Here is a 25,029-nt window from a genome sequence, read left to right as displayed (position 1 = left end):
ATCTCATGATGGGTAAAAGCAAAGAGCTCTCTCAAGACCTTTGCAACCTTATTGTTGCAAAACATACTAAAGGCATTGGCTACAGGAGGATTTCTTAATTTCTGAATGTTCCAGTAAGCACTGTTGGGTCCATAATCCTAAAGTGGAAAGAACATCATTTTACCATAAACCGGCCATGACCAGGTGCACCTCGCAAGATTTCTGACAGAGGAGTGTAAAAGAATTATCAAAAGAGTTGTCCAAGAGCCAAAAGGACCACTTGTGGAGAGAGCTTCAGGCTGGGTTCACACTAGTGCGAATTGAATGCGGGTTTTCCAGCATCCAATTCGCATGACAAGAGTGTGTCTGGCTCTCAATGGCACCGGTTCACATATCTTCGGGGTGGCTGCAGAGTGGATTGCACAGGCATCCTGTTTGTCTCTGGCTCCGTTTCAGGTCCAAATTCAGGCAAAAAATTGTGCCGGAGTCGTCCCCAAAATGGAGAACAATGAAGCACCGGACCACTGCTGTGAGCCGCTCTGCAAAGCAGTGTGAACTCTGCCTCGGAAAAGAAAACCATAAGTAATGCACTCAACTCGCCATGGCCTGTATGCACACTCACCACGCAAGACTCAATCACTGAAGAAAAAGCATGTTGAAGCTCATTTAAAGTTTTCTGCACAACATTTAGACAGGCCTGTGAAATACTGGGAGAATATAGTCTGGTCAGATGAGACCAAAATTGAACTTTTTGGATGCCATAATATACACCATGTTTGGAGGTCAAATGGCCCAGCCCATCACCCGACTTGAATACAATAGAAAATCTATGGAAAGAACTAGAGATCAGAGTTCATAGAAGAGGCCCACGGGACCTTCAAGATTTGAAGACTGTGTGGAAAAATGGGCCAAAAACACACCTGAGCAATGCATGCGACTAGTCTCTCCATACAGGAGGTGTCCTGAAGCTGTCATTACCAACAAAGGATTTTGTACCAAGTATTAAATACATTTCAGTTAGCGTGTTCAATACTTTTTCCCTGTGTCATTCCATTTTACTACACAGAACTTCACTTGCATGGGTTGTTACCGACATGTGGTGAAAATTTCATGTCAAAAGCACCTTTAGAAATATATTTACCTAGAAAAATGGTACTTATTTAACCCGTATACAGTGGAACCTTGGATTACGAGCATAATCCGTTCCAGGAGATTACTTGTAATCCAAAGCATTCGCATATCAAAGCGAGTTTCCCCACAGAAGTCAATGGAAGCTAAGAATTTGTTCTGCATTGACTTCTATTACATGCAATACCGCATGTGGCCAGAGGTGGGGGGGAGGAGGCACAGGAGAGCCTCGGAAATACTCGAGGGCAGCTCAGCTGAACTCGGAAAGCCTCGAAAACACTCGCGAACTGAGTGTTTCCAAGTATTTCCGAACGGCTGCGAACCATTCTGAGTGTCCCTGGCGCCACCGCACCTCTGGTCAAACACGGTACTGCACACCCCATTAGCTTGAATGCTGCTCGTTTTGCGAGACAACACTCGCAAACCGCAAACCGAGTCAGAATTAAAAAAAAAAAAAAAAAAAAAAAAAAAAAAGAAAAAAAAAAGTTGCTCGTCTTTCAAAACGCTCGTTAACCTCGTTACTCGTAAACCAAGGTTCCACTGTATATATTTATGTTACGCACACACACTGTACATATACACATTATATATGCATCTCATATATAAACACTAATGGACTTAGCTCTCCCCACCTAAATCCTTGTACACACGATGAGAATAATTGGAGAAATTATCGTCCATTTTTTTGCATGCTAGTCTCATATCGAAACTGAAGAGGTTACTAAATTTACGAAAATTTTCATACGACAGAATACAAGTTCGGAAGTGATGTAATGTGTTGTATTGTAATGTATTCTTGCATTTCCGAGCACGCATGGTCTTGCTCTTCTGTTTTTTTAAGATGAATGCTGTACTGTAGAAAATTCTCGTGTTTGTCCCTTTGGATAATTTCAGATGAGCTGTCATGATTGGCTGTACGAATGATTAGATTATCGCACAATCGCTTCGAAAGTGGTATATTTCATCCAATTTTCTGATCGTGTGTACTGGGCTTTAGGGTCACTTGAGGTTATTAATCACTTGGGCTGGGAGTCAGGGTCTTGTTATCTATTGCCATGTGTATCTCTCAGGCATAGGTGGGAGCACAGCCTATTGCATTAGAGTGTGCACCCTTAAGCTCAAACACACATGCGTGTGCGGGTGTCTACATATATATGACCCCGGCACATTGATCTCCCTGCCGGCACAGTGAAAGAGAAGAGCATAAACACTTCTCTTATGGCAGAGCCGGTAAGAGGGAGATCTTTCCCCTGTTTCTGCTGCTACACAGAGCGATAGCCCTAATGTGCACGGGGTGATTAGGGTGTGCCAGGGCACACCCGGCACACCCTGTGCGCACGCCTATGATCTCAGGAATATCCTCTGCTGCTCCACACTCTGGTGATGTGCGATCAATGAAGAAAGCAAGGCCAATAATCAATGTTTCATAAATGGAACATAGCATATGCATAAACTGCTGCTGCTCCCTATGCACCTGCTTTATGTCTACGACATAAAGCTGCTCCCTACGCACACTAAGATTTCAGCAAGGAGGAGGAGAAGAAGCATCTTTATATATTATAAAATGCTATCTGGATCAAACATTGTAGACAACCTATCAGAAAAAAAAAAAATAACCCTTAGCCTCCAATCGGCGAAGCTTGCTACCATAGGTTACAGAGATGGTTATTTTACAACATGCATTATGTGCCAATGACAAGGAATCCCTCCTTCCTATTACACCAATAAAAGCATTCAATTATTTCTCTTTTGATGAATACATAATCAGACCACTGGGTTCACACTACTGTGATGCCAGATATCCCATGTGATTCGCACCGCATTGCTGTTCAGGCCACATGCGATGTCTGTGCGATGCAAATTCAATCATACAAACTGTATGGCTGAAAATGCATTGCATTTGCACCAAAATGGTCCAGGGCCCGTTTCTTGGTCCGCACTGGAATCTGATCATATGGGTGTTCACAACCATGCGATCCGATTTCTGTACTGCACTGTGATCTGCGAACCGATTTGGGGGGCGTCATTACACTTCACATTGACGCCAGCAGTGATTCACAGATGTCAGCGTGAATCACCTGCAATTCAGGAACCCGCAGAGTTTCCCGCAAACCAACCGTTGTGAGTCTAATGAGCGGACTTGCCTACACACAATCCACCAAAGTCCTTCGAATTCGTACGCGACGACGTACGACCGGACTAAAACAAGGAACTTCATATCCAGTAGCCAATAGCTGCCCTAGCGTGGCTTTTTGTCCGTCGAACTAGCATACAGATGAGCGGACTTTTCGACCGGACTCGATTTTGACAGATTGATTTAAAACATGTTTCAAATCTAAGTCCGTCCAACTTTTGAGAAAACAAAGTCCGCTGGAGCCCACACACGATCGAATTGTCTGACGAAATCCCGTCCGCCGGGCAAAGTCTGCCGTAAAGTCCGCTCGTGTGTACGCGGCATAAAGGGTGTTTATACATTTGAAGTCCTGATTTGTGTTCCACATTTTAAAACAAAATGTCTAAAAAGTCTTTAGGCAGCTTATGAAATGATCTTGTACAGATCCTCATTTAAGATAATCAAATGAAGGTTATAAAAAATATGTAAATGAAAAGGTAAATGCAATATACAAAGTTGTAAGGCTCTTTACTAAGTTGCCTTGTGTTCCTGATCCAATGGCTTTAAAGAGACTGTCACCTTGTCCATTCAGAGCAAACAAACCGGGTCTCTTTTAAGCTCAATTCCAAACTCATATGACTTACACACAGTATTTCCCTGTAGCTTCTTTCACCATCCCCAAAACCCCTAAGGCTTTTGGGTATGGGGGATCATGTGGCCTCTAAGTAATGACGTACATAAGCCTATCCACCGATCTGTAAGCTTGAATGCTGTCACATGACAGAGGGGTGCCATCATCAATACCTACAAGATCCAGCACCAGCAGTGCATTTTGCAGTGGTTCAGGCAGAGAACAAAGCACTGAGGAAGTGTGAAGGAGAATATAACTGTGGGGTGGGCTTTAAAGAGGTAGTAAACCGCAGCAAAAATAAAATTTAAAAAGTTGGCAGACATTAGTGCTGAAGTCAGGCCACTGTCCCGATACCGGGTCAGCAGTGGCACACATTGTCATATGTTTTTATCATTCATTTTATTTTGGCTTTTAACTTACTATTCCAATAAATACAGTACTGCACTATGGAGACTTCAACTGGCTCCCGGTTAGCTTTATTTACTACAGCTACATCTGGAGGATGCGAGTTGCTGAACAGCCTCCCCCACAACAGATGGCGGATCTACACTGAGTACATGTTTGCTGCTGTAACGGCAGCCAGTTTTTCTGGTGAGTGTCCATTTCACAGTGGAGATTTTTCAAGTCACATCCAAAGTTTTGTGCACATCTTCGCACAAAACACCGAACCGGTGCACTGAACGGGTTTTTTTGGTGCCGAAACCGATACTGAAAATGAAAAATACACTAGGCCGAAAACCGATACCGAAAATAACTTTTTAAAAAATGTTGTTATTTTTATAAACTTTAAATAAAATGTATTTTATATATTTTAACAACCTCAATACCGGGCCTATTCTGGCACTTCTCTCCTACATGTAAAGATCATCATTTTTTTGCTAGAAAAATTACTCAGAACCCCCAAACATTATATATGTTTTTTTAGCAGACACCCTAGGGCAGTGGTTCTCAACCTGGGGGTCGGGACCCCCTCAGGGGTCGAATGATGATTTGCCAGGGGTCACCGAATCCTGGGCTGTTCCTGAAGCCCGCACCGCTCTCCCAGCCTTTTTGCGGCCGCCCAGCAGGGCTATCCCTGGAGCCCGCAGGCACCCACTCAGCCTCTTCGCAGGCACCCATTCAGTTCACGGCATGGCTGGGGGGCAGAGACTAGAGGTCAGCTGACTGGTGAGGAATGCGAAGTGGGAGGGGCTGGAGGAGATCCTATCTCCTGATTTCGGCATAGGTGTCACTGCTACGAGACACCACAGAGTCGGTGACACAGTGAGTAACACTACCTGTGATTATAGTTACCATTAAAAGGGACTCAGGTAGCGCTAAATGTCCGCGGGTGAGGGGCACAAATTACTTGTCTTGCCTTGGGTGCTGACAACCCACGCTATGAAGATAATTTTACTGTTAGGGGTCCCCCCAACTTGGGAAAATGGTGCTCATTGCAACTTTTTATCTTGCACGGTATTTGCGCAATAATTTTTCAAACACCTTTTTTTTGAAAAAAAAAAAAAAAAAAAAAAAAACGGTTTCATGAATGAAAAAATAACAAAACAGTAAAGATATCCCAATTTTTTTGTATAATGTGAAAGATGATGTTACGCCGAGTAAATAGATACCTAACATGTCACGCTTTAAAATTGCGCACAATCATGGAATAGCGCCAAACTTTATAACTTAAAAATCTCCATAGGTGACGCTTTAAAATTTTTTACAGGTTACCAGTTTAGCGTTACAGAGGAGGTCTAGTACTAGAATTGGTGCACACGCTCTAACGCACACGGCGATACCTCACATGTGAGGTTTGAGCGGCGTTTACATATGTGGGCGGGACTTACGTGTGCGTTCGCTTCTGAACGCGAGCTACCGGGGACAGGGGCGTTTAAAATATTTTTTATTTTTTTTTTATTTTACTTAATTTTTTTTGTTTTTACACTTTTTTTTTTTTAATTCCTATTACAAGGAACGTAAACAGCCCTTGCAATAGGAATCTATGTGACAGGTCCTCTTTATGGAGAGATGCGGGGTCAATAAGACCCCGCATCTCTCCTCCAGGCTGGAAAGCATGAGATCAGGAAATTTTTTTTTACCGATCTCATGCTGACAGCCGCGATCGCGGCTTCGGTTATTTCCGGGTACCCGGGCGTGACGTCATAACATGGTGCCCGGGCCTCCGACGGTCATAGAGATGACTGGTGACCATCCGGTCACCAGAAATCTCTATCGTCCTCATTCGGCCGATTCATTCTCCAGGCTCCCGATGGCACAGGAGAGCCCGGAGAAGCACCGGATGGCAGTGGGAAGGGGGGGGGGGGATGTCCCATCCCGTCGCCTATAAGAACGATCAAGCGGCGGAACTGCTGCTATGATTGTTCTTATTGTGCACAGAATCGCCGGCTGAAAATAATGATATCTGAATGATGTCTGTAGCTACAGGCATCATTCAGATACACCCCCCCCCCCAAAGTACAGGACATTTATATACAGTGGCTGGTTTTGAAGTGGTTAAATAAAACGTATACATTTTTATACAACATATTGCTAATAGTATTATCAAAATTTCCATGCGGTGCACCTCTAGCAGATATGATGCAGGAGACGGTCAGAGACTGCAGACATGGTACAGGAGATGGTCAGAGACTGCAGACGTGGTACAGGAGACGGTCAGAGACTGCAGACGTGGTACAGGAGACGGTCAGAGACTGCAGACGTGGTACAGGAGACGGTCAGAGACTATCCATTGGACACTCATACATATATGGCTGTGCAGGGGCAGACTGACAACTCATGGGGCCACCGGGCAATAGGAGATTATGGGGCCCCCAGGCAATCAGAGATTATGGGGCCACATAGTATACAAACACTCACACAGTATACACATACATGTTTCTATTGGCTGTCCCTGGTCCATACTGTCCCTGGTTTTACTGAGGCTGGCAACCCTGATGGAGCCCCCTAGGGGCCCAGGGCCCTCGGGCACTGCCCGAGTGGCTCAATGATCAGTCCACCCCTGTGGCTGTGTGTGTGTGAAAGTGCCAGGTAATCAGCAGTATACAGTATAACTTAACAGGAAAATGAAGATGCTTTCACTAACCTACTAGATTCCAGGTGTAATTTTTCTGCTGTAAGTTACCAAATGGAACAAAGGGACCTTTTCAGTAAGACAACACAAAGGACAATTGGAAAATGCAAAGAGCAGCAATAACAGCGAGATCAGATTTTAGCTTACTGAAGTCAGATCAGTGAAAACTTAATTCTGCTTATTTGCTATGGATTACTACACTTTGCACATAGCTCTTTGGCTTACTGGACAGACAGGTATGTATATCACTGATCCTTGTCAAAAGCTTGCTCTTTTCATACTATATACCACACTCACCTTGTGGTTAAGAATGTTATTTATCCTTCTCGTGGCCTCGGAGGTGTGAGATTCAGGCAAACATTTCTCACCTCCAGACTACACTGTGCACAATGCACCGTGGCCGCCTCCCGCCCGACTCGCACCGTGGACAGCCCCGACTTCCACCGCAGGGAGGAATAGAGTGCCCGCCCTGTCACATACACGGAGATCGAGGAGAGGAGGAGGGAGTGGAGGACTGGGCGCGCCAGAGGGACACTCCCGCAATGGGCGGCATCCGGGGAGGCCCACGCCCCCTTTTCAGTATCGGCTGTTTTCGACATTCGGCCGAATGACAAAAACACCGTTTTCGGCCAATAATTTTCGGTGCACCACTAATAAATAATATATATATATATATATATATATATATATATATATATATATATATATATATATATATATATATATATATATATATATATATACACACACACACATATATATATATATATATATATATACATATATACATACATACATACATACACACACATATACACACACACACACACATATATATATATACACATATATACACAGTAACACTTTTTTGGACTTTATTTCAATGAGCTGTCCAATTATAATACAGTAGTATCATCTCATAGCTGTTCATTTACTTTTGGCACTACACACCTTTTTGTTTATAAGTTTGGTGTATTACTTATCTGTGTCAGCTGCCGCCCCACCACAGCGCAGAGATACATCTTTTTTATTTCCATGATTTAAAATTGACTTGATTTAAATCAAATCTACCCTGGTGACATCACCGGCTGTATCTAAAGTACCTCCTAAACAGTACACGTTTAGTAGACATTTATTGTGCCTTATCATAGGCAAAAATCAACCAAGAGAGTTTACTGCCACTTTAAAGCATACGTTGCACTATGAGCAAGGTCCACTTACTTTACCCTTCCTTCCCCCATGGCAAAAAAAAAAAGCAAATAAAAAAGGAGGACTTATTTTTAGTTCGCTTAGTTTTCGCTCGTCACTTTGCTGTGGTTTGAGAATGTGACCTATAACGTTTATTAAAAATCAGGAGTTCTGACTTTACAAAATGCATTAATGTCCCAGATCAGTGACCCAGAATGTACGGTGACACTTTTCCCACCCAGTGACGACCTCTCTAGGACATCTTTTCCTCCCAATGAACCACTAACACCAAGGCGTTTTTCCTCCTGTTGACCACCGACACTGGGACATTTCTTCTCCCACTGATATGGGGACATTTTTTATTCCCAATCACCGGCAATGCTGATTATTTTTTCCTCCAACTGATCCCCCGTGATGATAGTTGTTTTACCCATTGACCACCAATGCTGAAAATTTCTTTATCCACAGACCAATCGTACTGGCTTTTTTTTTTTTTTCTTACCTCTTAGACCCTTTTCACACTGGGGCGGTTTTCAGGTGTCTTAGCGCAGGAAATAACCTCTGCTAAGCGCCTGAAAAATCGCCTCCCATTCATTCAAGTGTGGCTTTTCTGGGGCGGTGCTCTTGTGGGACATTCCGAAAAGTCCTGCAAGCAGCATGTTTGGTGCGGTTTGGGAGCGCTGTATTTAGCGCTCCCAAAACGCCCTGCCCATTGTAATTAATGGGCAGCACTTCCGAAGCGCCTGAAAAGCACTTCCAAAGCGCCACGATACAGGAGTTTTTAACCCCTTCTTTGGGGTTAAAAGTGCCCCGCTAGCGGCTGAAAAGTGTCCGCTTTAGCATTAACGAGGCGGCAGCTCCAGTCTGAAAGGGGTCTTAATGACCACTGACGCCATAGCACTGTTTCCTCTAACTGACCGCCAACACTGAGGATGTTTCCTCACATTGATCACCAACACTGACAATTAGTCCTCTGCCTTCTGTGTGTGGAAATGGTGGGTTTGTAACTTTGGTCAGCACATGCCTGTGCCATGCTGGACAGCTAGACCAGTGACACCTCTTTGCCTTTAGCCTGTCTACCGTACAATAAATCATTATCGCCTCAGTCAAATGAGGGCGAGTCAGGAAATAAGAATAGTGGAACTGAAAAACAGCACAGTGAGGTCCGTGGCTTCACCACGTGGCAAAGGTGTAAGAACCACAAGAGCAGCTGAGCAGAACTACAAGAAAACAACTTTAAAAAAAAAAAAAGGATAAGTTCACCTTTTGACAAATAGTAATAAATGCATATTTTTTTGCAGATAACAAAAATATGCATTTATTACTTTGTTTTGGGAGCCTGTAAAGCATTGCACCAGCGATCAGCAATGCAGGTCTCCTGCAGACCAGTCAGTGTATCGGCTTACTCATACCTCGTACGGAGGAAGCCGATACATTCTGACAGCAAGACTCTCAATGATCTGCCACAGTGCTCACAGAGCCATGGTTGTTCATTGAAAAACTACAAGCTGACAACCGCAAAGGCTGCCGGACCTTGTCGTTTTCCATTCACAGAGCGCTGAAGGTTATTTTTGCATTGACAGCTAGCGGGAGGAAGGAGAAGATCCCCACTAGCTGTCACAGTGGGGGGGATAGTGCGGGGGGCAGTCAGTTCGTAACATGTTACACCCTAAATATGGGTGTAACATATAACATGTTATGAAAGATGAACTTATCCTTTGATTCCTTTAAAATGTGCATCAGAAAATAAACATTTACATTTGTATGCAAAACTATTAGGCTCCATGCACACTGGACGTTAAAATAACGTTATAAAAATGGCATTAGCTTTGCAATGAGTCTTTCAACGTTTAACGTTTTTGCAATAGCATTTATTAGCGTTTTTTTTTATTTTTGAAATTTTTTAAATTTATTTTTCAATGGATCAAAAACGTTAAAAAAAAATGCCGGTGAGCCACATTTTTGAGCGTTTATCTTTTGTCGTCTTTTGTGTTCAGAAAAACGACTCCTGAACGCGATTTTCTGGCATTCAGAAAACAGCCCATAAACTCCACTGCTGATAAACATCCAAAAATGTCCATGTGTGCATTGACACATAGGATAACATAGAGGGGAGTTTATGGGCTGTTAAAAAAAAACAAAAAAAAAAAACGCCCAAAAACGGCCATTTATGATCTTCAGTGTGCATGGAGCCTTAGGCTGCTTTCATACGGAAGTTCCAATCGCCTGTCAGTTTTTCAGGCAGACCCAATCAGAGCCTCCATTCTTCTCTATAGAAGCAGCGGATGTAAACGGACATGTGTCCGTTTACACCCGCCTACATCCGATCCGCCAAAAACAGACGGCTGGGGAAACGTTCGCCACCCATTTGGCCGATTGGATGGCAGTCGGGTGTAAACGGACAGGTGGTCCCTTTACATCCGGCTGCCCATAGAGGAGAGTGGTCTGTGTCTGCTGTGTATGAGCGGACCGGACACGGACCTGTCATCCGCCTGCTCAGCAGAGATCAGCGGAGAGATACCCTGCTAAGCAAGCGGATCGCAGCAGCAGTCAGCCCCGTGTGAAAGGGGCTTTATTTATATATCTGAAAGCCATGACAAGTGGACAACGTGCCAACAGACAGTCTCTGTGTAGTCTTTTAAACATAAAACTAATATTTCTCATTCAGAATCAGTCTCTTCCAGGTCTTTTTAACTGCAAATAGAAAAATAGGATAAAAATAAGCCTATGTAGTCACACTTTGATCTGAGATACAGTTCCATGACAACCTGGATACTTTGGAGTAAATCTGTTCCAAATCCAGGAAATTCTAATTTAGCATATGAGGAGGTTAGTTATAGTGAAAGCTGCAAGTCAAACCAAAATCGGTAGATGCCGAGATCTAGACAGCTGAAGTACATGCAAATCTCAGCTGTATAAAAAAAGAAAATGTCAGCAGCCTGTTTCAAAAAGCAGAAGAGGGTGGGTCAGGTTATGTTATTAGAAGAAAATCATGATATTAGTAGGTCATATAATTTGCAAATATCTCTCTAGGTCTTGTGTGCACTACCCATTCATCCTGAAAGCATAGGGCCCTAGAGTAGCACTCAGTACAGTGTTCAGGCCCGTCCAGCTGCAGCCTACCATAGACGTTGACTGGCTGCAATCAACAGTGGAATGCACCTGTCCCTCCGAGGTGTATAAAAATATAGGGAGGGATACACAGCAGTTAGACATTCTTATGTGCAAGGGGCCCAAGTCTTAGCATGCATTAGTATTAATACAAAAACCACAGGCTATTGGTATGTCCCAAGTGCTTCTCATTGAACATGGACAATAGTATCTAAGGGTGCAGTGCTCACAGACCCCATCGGCTCATCCTGGAGCTCACTAGGTGGTACACTGTGTACAAAGCTTGAGGGCTCATGCACATAGGCATGTGTAACGTGTACTTTTTTTTTTTTTAATGGATCTGAATGCAGTTGTACATTATGCTACATGCGTACATGATTTAGTGTACACGTATGCCATGGGTCCTAAATACTGAGGCTGCCAGACAGCAGGAGCCGTCTGCATTCTAGCAACCATGGATGCCGAGCTGCAGGAGCTGCCTGCCTCCTAACATATAGAGTACATTTCAGCCGTATGCATGTAATGCGAGAAAAACCATTGCATGTGTACAGTGTACATACAGGATTTTACACAGGATTCTATTGGCAGAAAAATCATGCAGGTTTGTGCATGAGCCATAAACATGTCAAACTGTTGATACTTTATATCTTTACTATCGGAGACTGAGGCTCCACACGCGTGTGACTTTGGAGTGCAACTTTGGATGGGTGCAACTTGTTGTCTCTCTGCAAAGTCAGACCCATTGTTGCATGTAAAACATTCAGGTACGACTTGAGGCAACTTTAACATAGAAGTCTATGGCCCTAAAATTGCATTAAAGTCGGATCAAAGTAGTGCATGAACTACTTTGAAGTCGCTGTGACTTTAAGTCACAGATATATGAATGCTCATCATTGGAAAACATGGGGTATGACTTTGATGCCCAAAGTCGCATGACAAGACGCACAAGTGTGAATGGGGTGTGAAACTTTGTCACTTTCTTTGTCCAGTTTTCTTGTCCAAATATGATACTTGGTTAAAAATCAAATCTTTTTCAAAGCAGTGGGGTGGATTTACTAAAGGCAAATAGCCTGTGTACTTTGCAAGCGCAGTTGCACTCATTTTCCGTCCAAGCTTAGTAAATGTGTTGAAGCTCTATAGATTTCCATCATCCAATCACATGCAAGCAAAAATGCTGTTGTTTTTTCCCTTGCATCTGACGGTTTATCAGAAATTGGCAGACAATGCAGGAACATGGTTCTAGTTGCTTGCCCCCGAGCCCCTATTCTAATAATCTCAACCTAAGCACAGGCTAGATATCCCCTCTACAGCCCTTTCCATTTAAAGCTGAATTCTGTGAGAAAAAATAATTTAAAACTATTCATATAAACTACTTTGTAAGCATCAAATGCCTTTGCAAACCCAGGTATTAACATGAAAACATAGTGGTGCTATCAACGTTCTGCTGTGCATAGCCTGTACAGACAGGAGAGGTGTGGGAGGGGCCCAGCAGGCTCCTCCCACTACAGACTGGGTGCAGTAAAATACAGGAGGGGGCGGAGACAAGACCAGTCACCCTGCACAAGGAAAGAGAACAGCAGTGACCGGTCTTTATTACAGGAAGCTCTTGTACAGAGGCAAAATGTCATACTCAATTACTACACATATCTGGAACACATGCACAAGGTACACCAAGATTCAAGTATGAATACACAAGCCTCGTGTTTAGACACAATTTGCTTATCCCAAAGATTAGCTTTAAAAATATATCGCAGTACATTTTATAGATCTGCTTTTGAACTGCCCCCAAATCCCACTACCTCTACTGCATTTAGTCATCACTGAATTGTTTCGCTAGTGGAAAAGTATTGTATAATCTATACAACCAGGGCTGTTGGTGTGAAGAGGTGACCCGTAGATATCCCTTCTGGATTTATAACTGGTGAAACTGAAGGCTTTATTTTTCGATCTTCGGTGGTTCACACAAGTTTGCACCTCCTCATATCTAAAGTTTTTTCCTCCATCAGCTGGGAGTTCTATATATCAAAACTCTTGAGGAATCCTGAGGCTAGTGGCTGGCTTTTATCCCTTGAGCCTTGGACACATATATAGGGTGCTAGGCTCCAATACCTCTCATCATCCTCTTCTGTACCCCTGTGGGCCTCCACCATTATGCAAGATGTGTTTTCTGTAACTTATAATCATAGAGCTTGCTGATTTGCTAATCATTGCCATCCCCCCGAAGAAGACTGCAAGGGTCGAAACGCATCTAGATTCATGCAATCAGGACTACGGTGTCATGCTTTATGAATTATTCTTGTTTGTTCAATGTGTCTGACATTTTTATATTTCCCCTAGACTGCACTTTAAGGCTAGATTCATACTGGATGTTTGCAAATTGGATGTGGGTTTTCCCCGCATCCAATTCGCATGACAGGAGAATGCGACTGGCTCTCAATGGAGCCGGTTCACACAACTCCGGGGCAGCCGCGGAGCGCACAGCAGAAGAGTCCTTTACGTCTTTGGCTCCGTTTCAGGTCGGAATTCATATCGGACCCCCTGCTGTGCCCCCGCAGCTGCACACAATGTGAACCCAGCCTAAGGGGGCTATTATTAAAATGTTTCTAATAAAATACTTGATTTTATCATTGATACATTTGTTTCATATTTCGTTGTTATCACACAATTCCTTGGTTGCACCCCATGGTACCCTTGTGAATTTTATTCTATGGTATGATCCACTCGCAGACCATAACTCAATGGTCTGTGCATTGCACTGAAAAACAAATTGGCCCTTTAAATGTTTTTTTTTTTCCAAAAACACTATGTTTTTATAATGTAGTGTAGTATAGTGCATTACTGGACAACCTGCGTGCATCGCTGCATGTATTTATAAATTCACACCATGATATACTGAATATAATCTCGTAATAAAAAAAATGATACAAAGCAAAAAAAAAAAAAAAAAACACACACACGAGCGACTGGGAGAGGTCAAAGGTTTGAAGTTCGATGTTCAGTTGACATAAGCAAATATGAGTCAAGAGAGACAAGAACAGAGTTCCCTCCTTCATTCTCTATCCTTTCCTAGCGGCTACCCACAAAAAATTTAAGTCAGCAGCTACAAATACTGCAGCTGCTGACTTAATATAAGGACACTTACCTGTCCAGGGATCCAGCGATGTCCGGTTCTTCAATACGCTTCGGGTCCAGGCGCCGGCATCTTAAAGCAGTTGTAAACCGCTGCAGTCAAAAAAAAAAAAAAAAAAAAAACACTTTCCCCTGTAAGACAATAATGTGCTAGTATGAATCGCATACTAGCACTTTATGAAATACTTAACTTAGAATGAAGCCCTCCAGCGGCACGCTGTCACCGCTGTCAGGGCTTCCATCTTCCGTCTGGGTTTGCGGATTCCTGCTGTGTGAGTGGCCAGAGCCGCGATGACGTCACTCCCATGCAGGCGCGTGGGAGCCCTTGGTTTCGGCACAGTACGCTAAAGGTCCGGCATGATATGCCAGACCTTCAGAGCACATGCGCCGGTGACGTCACCGGCTGCATCCAGTGTGAATATCTCCTAAACGATGTATGTTTAGGAGATATTAAATTTTACCTACAGGTAAGGCTTGACTGTAGGTAAAAAAATCACAAAGCGGACTTCACTACCACTTTAAAGGGTAAGTTCACCTTTAAAGAAAATCTGTAGGGTGAACTTACACTGGACCCCCTTCGCGCCCCCCCCGGTCCCGCTGTACTGGAGTCCCGCAATCACCCGCTGTGAGACATCAGGTCACCACTTTACCGGTTCAGGGTTTTGAAATCCCTGCGGCTTTATCTCCTAAACGTATGTATAGGAGGCAATTGAATAGGTCGGCGCCGACCAATCAAGACCCGCCTAGCGCGTCATGTCAGCGCTGGAGAAGAGGAGATAAAGCCGCAGGGATTTCAAATCCCTGGACCGGTAAAGCGGTGACCTGATGTCTCACAGCGGGTGATCGCGGGACTCCAGTACAGCGGAACCTGGGGGGGTGGGAAGGGGGCCCATTGTAAGTTCACCCTACAGATTTTCTTTAAAAGGTGAACTTACCCTTTAAAGCGGTAGTGAAGTCCGCTTTGCGGGGGGGGAATAGGGAGGGGGTCCAGTGTAAGTTCACCTTAGATTCAGCGTGAACTCCTGCTCATATCACCGCTGTCTAAACCAGGTACCCACTCACCCCAAAAAGTGACAAATGTGACAGTGGAGTGGCCTCATGGTGAAGAGTGGTAACGTGTGTTTTAGTGGCACTGCCACAAGTGTGTGTTTTCAGCTATCTTTACCTGCTGGCCTGAACTATTAAAGGGATATTTCTAAAAAATAAAAAATCTAAAAATAACAAACATGTTATACTTACCTGCTCTGTGCAATGATTTTGCACAGAGCAGCCCCAACCTCTTCTTCTCGGGTCCCCCACTGGCACCTGGCTGCTCACCCCTGTTGAGTGCCCCCAAAGCACACTGCTTGCTATGGGGGCACTCGTGTGTGCTCCCTCCCAAGCCGGCTGTGTGTGTGTCTTTTAATACACAGAGCATGGCTCAGCCCTGCCCCCTCCACTCTGTCAGTGATTGACAGCAACTAGGGGTGCAACGGATCGTCGCCGATCCGTACGGATCAACCTCCGCGGATCGGCACACCCGTGATCCGTGGCCTCGGCCATAAGAAAGGCCGTGGCTTCGGCCTAGCTCCGGAGCGGCGCCCATCTTGGTACACCCGGAAGCGGCCGCTGTCTCGTCAGGAAGTGACCTTTCGTCGCCGCCATCTTGCTACACCCCACACTCCTGCACAGTACAGTAATGATAGAGTGAGAAGGGGGCAAGCGGACATCTTGTTACACCCACCAGAGTTTTAGATTTAAAAGCGATTTTCAACAAAAACTGAGCTTATATGCATAAATACAGTATTTGAAGATCGGACGGACTGTTTAGATGTTAGATTTTAAAAGCAACAGCAAACCTGCTGACCTTACATGGTTGCTAATGTGACAGAACACCTCTGATTTTCACATTTAATGTTAAATTTGAAAATCAGAGGCGTTCTGTCACATTAGCAACCATGTAAGGTCAGCAGGTTTGCTGTTGCTTTTAAAATCTGACATCTAAACAGTCTGTCCGATCTACAAATACTGTATTTATGCATATAAGCTCGGTTTTGTGTTGAAAATAGCTTTTAAATCTAAAACTCCGGTGGGTGTAACAAGATTTGTGTGGTTTTTTTTTTTTTTGGTTTTTTTTTGTTTTGTTTTTTTTGCTGATCCGAAAATGATCCGATCCGTGACTCTGATCCGAGGATCGATCCGATCCGTGAGTTATTTGATCCGTTGCACCCCTAACAGCAACACATCGCTCGATTGAAATCAGGCTTAGGTATTTATATGGGGGGGGGGGCACAGCACACTGAGGTTCTTGAAGGCATAGAATGCATTAAGGTGATGGGCTTTAGAACCACTTTAGCACGCCGTTCACACTGAACGCAGCTTTGAAATTGCTTCAGCGCTCGATTTCATGTGCGGCTTGCTGACATCTGTGTGACTTCAAGCACAGATGTCTATGCATGTTGCACATGAAATCGCCAAAAAATAGTGCAGGAACCGTTTTGAGGTCGGTGCAATTCGGAGTCGCACCAATTTTAACGGTTCCATAGGCACAAATAGTGTGTGACTTGTGATACGATTTGAAACTGTCAAATTGCATTAAAAAGTTGCACCGGTGTGAACAGGGGCTGAATGGTCATTCCAGGTCTCACTTTTAAGACATCTCTGCATTCATAGGAGGGGAAGCAGTGCTCATGTAGGAATTCTCCATTTTCTTTTTGGTTGATGTTGGCTGTAGTTTGGATCAGCTGTGCTGACTTAACGGGAATCAGTTCCTTCCTTTCTGTTACCTAAAATGTTACTAAGAGAGCGACACTTCCAGAATTCACACACTAAGCTGCTGCATATGCAGGCAGGGAATTATGCAGACGTGTACAAAGCCAGTGTTGACAAACCATTACTCTGGAATGTACTCATCTGGAACAGAATAGTGCTAGAAAAATAATACGTATCCACAAAAGAAATCTCAACAAACCTACCTCAGATGGAAATGGCTTCACTAGACTCTATACACTTGTTCCCGAGAGAACACTGTGGAGGGATGAGGTCCCCATTCATAAAAAAAAAAAAAAAAATTATATATATATATATATATATATATATATACTTTTTTTTTTTTCTCTCTCTCTTTTCACCTCTTTGTGTTGCGGTTAGCGATTGCCAACCAGGGTCGCAACCTCACTTCTTTGTTTAATTAAGTGCTCAGACAGGATGTGGAGGGCTTTGTTTACTCTTTGATAAAATCCAGGTTTTGTGGCAAAACTGAGAATTGTATAACTGATTGCTATTATACTTTTTAGCTCATCTTGTTATTTGTGGGCTGCCGCTCTATGTCTTTATGTACTGTGGACATCTACTCTTGTCTGTATGCAAAAAAAAAAACTATAAATAAAAAAAATGTAGTACTGCAGGGCTCAGCTCTGAGTTGTATGCAACTACTGCAGCAAAAGATCCACTCCACTTACCTTTCCCGCCGCAGGGTTTTCTGTGGTAAACCAACAGACCCAATCTTCACCCTTCACGGTGGGTTCCGTTAAACCTTCAGGAGCTGGGGATCTTAGAGGAAACCCACTATCCTGGACCTGCAATAGCACCCTGCCAGTAAAACTTTATGGCCTTACTACCAAAAAGTACTGGATCCCGGGGTCCAGCTCTCTAAAAAGAGAAGCATTCACAGGCAAAAACCTTGTTTCTTCAGATACGAGGCCCAGGTGCCATTCAATCTGGCCAGAAGAGACACTTTGAATGGATCTGGTCAGCATGGCTAGCCCCAGTGGAGCTCAGCACAGCACATCTTTACTCGTGACCAACAACACCTTAGACACTGGTGAAAAAACTGAGGTACTCCCAGTAGTGGGAAGGGTTAAATAGGGAGTGCACTTTTTGTCTTAGAGCGTGCCAGTGTCCATCACCTGAAGGTGGCCTATAACCCACATAGTAACCACTATGGCTCTGTGTCCCGTACGATAAGAAAAGATAATACTGCTTTACCCCTTGCTAATGCCTCCCAACCTTGAGAGGGGTTCTGAATGACAGGACGCAGCAGAAGAGTTCCTGACCATGTGACCACTATGACTGGTTGAGGCCCACCCACCCGGTTGACACATGTATGCGCTGGGTGGTCAACAAGAGGTTAAAGCGGAGCTCCACACAAAAGGGGAAGTTCCACTTTAAGGACTCATTCCCTGCCTGCATATGCAGCAGCTTAGTGTGTGAATTCTGGAAGTGTCGCTCTCTTAGTAACATTTTAGGTAACAGAAAGGAAGGAACTGATTCCCGTTAAGTCAGCACAGCTGATCCAAACTACAGCCAACATCAACCAAAAAGAAAATGGAGAATTCCTACATGAGCACTGCTTCCCCTCCTATGAATGCAGAGATGTCTTAAAAGTGAGACCTGGAATGACCATTCAGCCCCCGTTCACACCGGTGCAACTTTTTAATGCAATTTGACAGTTTCAAATCGTATCACAAGTCACACACTATTTGAAGAATTGGCACTTTTGAGGAGCGGGTACCCGCTTCCCGCTTCCGTTCTGACCACCGCAAAAACGGACATTCTCCTCCCTCCCCTCTGACAGGTCCCAGAAGACTGCATCCATCATTCAGGATGCACAGCACGACTCGCACATGCGCAGTGGGCACCCAGCTGTGAAGCCACAATTTGTCACAGCTGGGTGCCCATAGTGAAGATGTCGGCGCCGGGGATCAAAGACAGTGAGTGAGACGGACTGGGGTGAGCACACCGCTGGATCGTGGGACAGGTGAGTGGATGATTTTTATTTTATCCACAGGTGACCGAAACTCCTCATAGCAAATTTCTTTTTTTTATTTTTATTATTATTTTTGGCTGGAGATTTGCTGCAAATAGGTAATTGCAGAATATGAATTACAAAGTAGACGAACAACAATAACGTCACATTGAAATTACGTGTAACAATTTACTGCAGACTGAAGACTGGTACATTCTCAGTACAGGAACAAGGATTACCCTGAACCCAGCAGGAGCCGACACAACACTAAGGAACCCCAAACCCAACACTATTTCTAAGACCCCATACACACTATTAGAGTTTCTGTAGATTTTTGTCTTCAGATATACCAAAACCATATAATATGAGGTCAAACCTTAAGAGTTACAATTGGTATGCAATCAGGCAGGCCCTTGCACTATATGGTTTTGGTAAATCTGAAGACAAAAATCTGCAGAAAATCTAATAGTGTATATGGGGTTTTAGGCTGGGTGCAGGCTGTTACACCACAGTAATGTGGATTTATTCCTGTCTGTACCCCTGTTAGGAAAATTCACCCCCTCCATTCTTTCCTGGTGACTGTTTCCAACAAAAGCGAAAAAAATCCCAATTGGGTTGTCACCAGAACCGCAATAGGAGGGGGAATCTTTCACTAGTTCTAGTTACAACCAGGGATTCCCTCAATTTGGAGGGATATCCTTTCACTTCCTGTTTTGGTTATGGGACAGGAAATGAAGGGAAATTTCCCCAAAGGAGACAGACGTGAAAAAAAAAAAAAAAAAATACAATAAAGAAAAAAAAAGCACCAGAGGGACTGGGACTTTGATGCGAGTTCATACAAAGCAGTAAGAAGACAGAAACATTCGGAGAGCTCACTGGTCCAGGTTAGAATCATAACAGACAAGGCTACCCTCCAGTGGGTACCCAGCAGGTTATCAGAAAAAACAAACAAACACATGCACAAATGAAAGGAGTGCCAGATCAAAAGATAACAATTCAAATATATTGGTTTACGCTAAACAAAAAAAAAATTTAAAAAAATATCCAACATGCTTCGGGGGCCAGAAAAAACTTCCGTTAAAATGAGAAGCTTGAATAGACACAAAATAGGGCTTTACCATGTACATCTCTGTAGGAAAGATCATTTCTGGATTAGTAGAGTTACTAGCCAGCAGTATTTGTGTGAACAAGTCCTATTTTGAGTTCTTATTTGTAACACTTATCGACCGTCCCATGTACAGCTGAGCAGCACTGGAATGTAAGAGGAGACAGGTAGTACGGCATTTTTTACCTTTTAGTGGATGTAAACCCTCTCCTATACCCAGTGAAGTGAACAGCCTCAGATAATACACAGGGATTAAACAAATCTCCCTACATAAGTTTTACATGTATATCTGCTGTCTTCAGCTTTATATATTCTTTAGAAAGTTCAGATCCTGTTAGAAGTTTTCTCTTCCTGTTCAGCACTGCAGTGTGAAGTCTGGGCATACAGCCAAGACAGCTGATTGGAGGAAAGGCACACACCCCCCTCTCCTCATAGGCAGAAACGATCAGAGCTGTTCTATGAATAGTTTAGCTTTCTGATAATCTATTTATAGCAACCTCGCCAACACAAATTTCAGCCTGGTTTTATCTTGGTTGATGGAGAATTTTTTAGAAGTCATCAGGCTGATATCAGAAGAACAGGGCAGGAGACAGCTACGGGACATAGTGGCTGCACTCCAAGATCCATCAAAATTCGTATTTGATGAAGGAACATCCCAAGTGTTACAGACAGTTCAAATGGTAGACGCGTTTTACACACTGTGAAACGCGTCTACCATTTGAACTGTCTGTAACACTTGGGATGTTCGTTCATTAAATAAGAATTTTGATGGATCTGCGAGTGCAGACATTTCTTCAGTGTTGATCGTATGTGGAGGGGGCACCTGTGATATCATTAGGCTTCCGGTCTCACCTGGAGCAGTGAGTTCTTTTGTTTGGATATACGGGACATAGTGCTTTGAAGAGAGAGAACAAAGCACTGCAGATATATGTGCCAAGCTCAAATTTCATGAATCGGGTTACATCCACTTTAAAGTGGTTGTAAACCTCAGACATGACATATGAACAAAGCATATCCCTCTATAGAGAGTGTACTTGTCTCCATCTAGAGCACCAAATGTAATTTCTATCTGCATGAATCACTTCTGACAGGTTTTCTTGACACCAAGAGAAAAAAAGGTGACAGGGTAGGGCTCTCCAGCTAATGGACAGCCTCAGCTCTGTTCCTGTGTGAAGGTGGGCAGGCCTGCCTTCTATCCTTTTTTTCTATTCTCCCTTCCAGCGCTGAGCTCTGCAGAGTGTGACTTCCGCTTTCCATCCTCTTCCTTTTTTTTTTCCTTTGACTCTTAGACAAGCTTTGTAAATTCAGCACTTTGAATGGATGTAGAGAAGAGAGGGCCACAGATAAACAGGTACAACTTATGTAGGAGGATTTGTTTTATTTCTATGTATAACCTGAGGCCAGTCACTTCACTGGGTATATGTAAGGGGTTACAACCACTAAGCTTATAAACATCAAAGCCGGGCCCCCCCCCCTTTTTTTGGGGGGGGGGGTGAACAGGTATCTGGTTTTGACAGGTACCCGCTCCCACTTCCCGGGTAAGATTGCTGATCAGCGATCTACGAAATATCCGGCCCTCTTCCCCCCCACTGTTTTCTGGGACCTGCGTGTGTCCCAGAAGACGACAGCAGCATTCAGGAAGCGCAGCGCGACTCGCGCATGCGCAGTGGGAAACCAGCTGGGAAGCCTGTAAAGGTAAGTTCTCCTTACTTGCAATGCGATGGATGAATGAATGGATCAGCTAGGGGTGCTGACATCGCGGGCTCCCTGGACAGGTAAGTGTCCTTATATTAAAAGTCACCAGATACAGCATTTGTAGCTGCTGACTTTTTTTTTTTTTTTTGTTTTCAGACGGAGCTCTGCTTTAAGTTTAAAAAACATTTTGACTTGATCATTCAATTTGGACTCTTTTTGACTTTATCATTGGATCTGTTGCCGATCCATCAGTACATTTTTTCCTAGCAGGAAATAAAAAAAACTGGCAGAGGTTATAACCCCACATTACTACACCAAAAAATAAAAATAAAAGTATCTCTCCAATATTACAACCAGCGAACCGCCATACGCATGTTGAGTTGTGGGAGGACCCGCCATCCAGGGGACAGCGACAACGCACAGAGGATCTCCATCAGAAAGTGACACAAGGATTCATAGGACAGCATGTGATGTGCGGTTGCTATGGGCGACCACATAGAGATCATGCAGCAGTCATAGGAGATCACTGTGCACACCTGTGCCAGCACAGACACCCTACACCCCGGACACAGCCAGGACAGGGAACCCGAGCTCGGGGCTTCATTAATAGATGATGGAGGAGCTCATACCTGTCCTCAGATACACTGATCACCCCGTCCTCCTTGGGTACAATCACCGCCATGTTCACCACGTCCTGCGAGCCCTCCACCTTGTTCAACAACACCGGCTTGCGGGTCAGAGGCTGGGAATGGATCTCGGCGGCCATCCTGTCCCCGGAGAACGAGGAATCCCCCTCCTCCACCGACACCAGCACGGCTACACCACTCCGCAGACCCCTGTCAGCTGACCGATCACGTCACCGCCCCGTACACGCCCACCCACTCCGTGTTGTTGTCAGCTGACCGAACACGGCACTCCTCCAGACACGCCCACCCACTCCATGTTATTCAGCTTTTTTTTTTTTCCTCTCAAATCTTTATTGGGATAACCTAAGATGACAAGATAGCTAGAATGAGAGATAGAAGATCCATGCAGTGGAGGGACATAGTCCCCTCCTAGGGTCACCACCTTTTCTGCAAGCCAAACCCAAACACTTTAGACCCCTTGTAGCGTCACATATGGCGATCCATCACATTTCGCTACCTGCTTAGGGGTGGAGTTTTGTGGTAAAAGTGTTGGAACGTATATGGCGGCTTTGCGCATGTGCACTCCAGCGGGTAGCGAAATGTGATGGGTCGCCATGGGCCTCGATGTCAGATGGATCAATAGCAGGGCATCAAACCCTCAGCACGGGTAACTATTTATGCCAGCAGCATTGACCAGGTAGTTAACATGACCAAAACTTCTCACAATTTCCTGAAATGTGTGTTGTACTTCTTGTTCTTTAGTGATATCACAGCCAAGAGCCGTAGCTGAGGCGGCTTCCAGATTTCTTGAAATAATAGCAACTTTATAGTCTTTTTGAACTAGTAACTTGGCAATGGCTTTTCCAATCCCTCTGGATCCTCCAAAGACAGCACACACTTTACTCATCACTCTGCAGGGCTGCCTTCCAGTCCATCCTTCGTGTGCCCTGCTATTGATCCATCTGACATCGAGGCCCCCAACTTTCCAACACAGCGGAACTATCTGGTTTTTGATGGTGGTCCGGAGTGATTATTCTTTAACAGCTTACCCAGACCCTCTGTAGTGGGGGGTCATGGGTCTCTGGTAAGCGGCCAGCTTTTACATTTGGTGACGGTGGATCTGACACTTCAATCTTAATTATCAACAATTTCTAATATTTATCAACACTTGGGTGATCATTACATCAACCATATGGACTTTCAATGTTTTGCAAACTTGCACTGATGCACATGATAATGCACTTTTATGTACTTGTTGAATGCATACTCTCTATGAGCAACTACATACATATATGCTTCATATATTCTTACGAGTTTTTTTGCACCTTATGATGGTCAACTGTCATCTATATAAGTTTGTTTTATTAGCGCAGTTTCATTTTTTCACTTGTTTTATTTATGTTTGTGTTACACATAGGGATTGCAGCTTTATATTTTGTTTATACATCTCACCTATGCGCAGTTTTACTTTTTTCTTCTAGCTAGTAAATATTTAACTACTTGAAGACGAGGCCTTTTTTCTGACTCTTGTTTCTTACATGTTAAAATCAGTATTGTTTGCTAGAAAATTACTTAGAATATATATATATATATTTTTTAGCAGAAACCCTAGAGAATAAAATAGCGGTTGTTCCAATATTTTATGTCACGCTGTATTTCAGTGGTCTTTCAAATGCAATTTTTTTTTTTTTAAATACACATCCATGAATTAAAAAAAAAAACAAAACAGTCAAATTAGCCCAATTTTTTTTTATATAATGTGAAAGATGGTGTTATGCTGAGTAAATAGATACCCAACATGTCATGCTTTAAATTGCGCACACTCATGAAATTTTATAAAATCTACGGTACTTTAAAAATCTCCATAGGCAACACTTGAAAAAAATGTAACGGTTACCAGTTTAGAGTTACAGGGGAGGTCTAGTGCTAGATTTACATGTGTGGTTTGAACACTGTTTACATTTGTGGGTGCAACTTTCGTTTGCATTCGCTTCTGCGTGTGAGCATGGAGGGATGGGGCACTTTAAATTTCTTTTTTTTTTGTTATTTTTTACACTGTCCTTTTTTTAAAAAAAAATTTTTTTTGATCGCTTTTATTGCTGTCACAAGGAATGTAAACATCCTTTGTGACAGTAATAGTCAGGTATTTATTTGGAGGGATCTGGGGTCCCTTTTATGCCAGCGGTCATTAAAGGTGATTCTACTGTGACTTTTTACAGCAGAAGCGCCACGCATGCATGCCCCCTACCCGGAAGTAACGCTGCTATAGGGCGGTCAGCAAGTGGTCAATGCTGCAATAAGACACAGTAATTGGATCCAACTCAGTTTTACTTCAGCTCTCTGTTCTGCCCCTCCAACGCTCACTGGAGCACCTGGCTGCGGCCCTCAGTGGCGCACTGAGAGGCTGAGCCAGAGTCTAGAGTGGTTAAATGACATCAGCCAACAGTGGACTTTAGTGCAGAATTAAGTGTACTCCTGTGACACACAGGAGAAGTAGGGCCAAAAGAGCTTTGGCCTTATTTCAC

The 25,029-nt window shown here is 43.8% G+C and overlaps 1 protein-coding gene across 2 annotated transcripts in view; it reads right to left on the bottom strand.

The window, feature by feature from the left end:
* The window catches only part of WDFY2 (WD repeat and FYVE domain containing 2), a 161,889-nt gene extending 138,689 nt beyond the window's left edge, over nucleotides 1–23,200 (bottom strand). The window contains exon 1 of one of the 2 annotated variants that reach the window (XM_073613242.1): nucleotides 22,508–23,200. In XM_073613242.1, the coding sequence (XP_073469343.1) occupies nucleotides 22,508–22,644 (137 nt within the window). In that variant the 5' untranslated portion in view covers nucleotides 22,645–23,200. The remainder of the gene's footprint in view (nucleotides 1–22,507) is intronic. The other variant, XM_073613243.1, reaches the window with a different exon arrangement.
* Between the last annotated feature and the right edge of the window lie 1,829 nt (nucleotides 23,201–25,029).

The sequence above is a fragment of the Aquarana catesbeiana genome, linkage group LG02 (assembly GCF_042186555.1).
Source record: "Aquarana catesbeiana isolate 2022-GZ linkage group LG02, ASM4218655v1, whole genome shotgun sequence".
Lineage (NCBI taxonomy): Eukaryota > Metazoa > Chordata > Amphibia > Anura > Ranidae > Aquarana > Aquarana catesbeiana.
The sequence above is the reverse complement of the archived record's forward strand: the minus strand, read 5'-3'. Positions and strand labels throughout refer to the sequence as shown.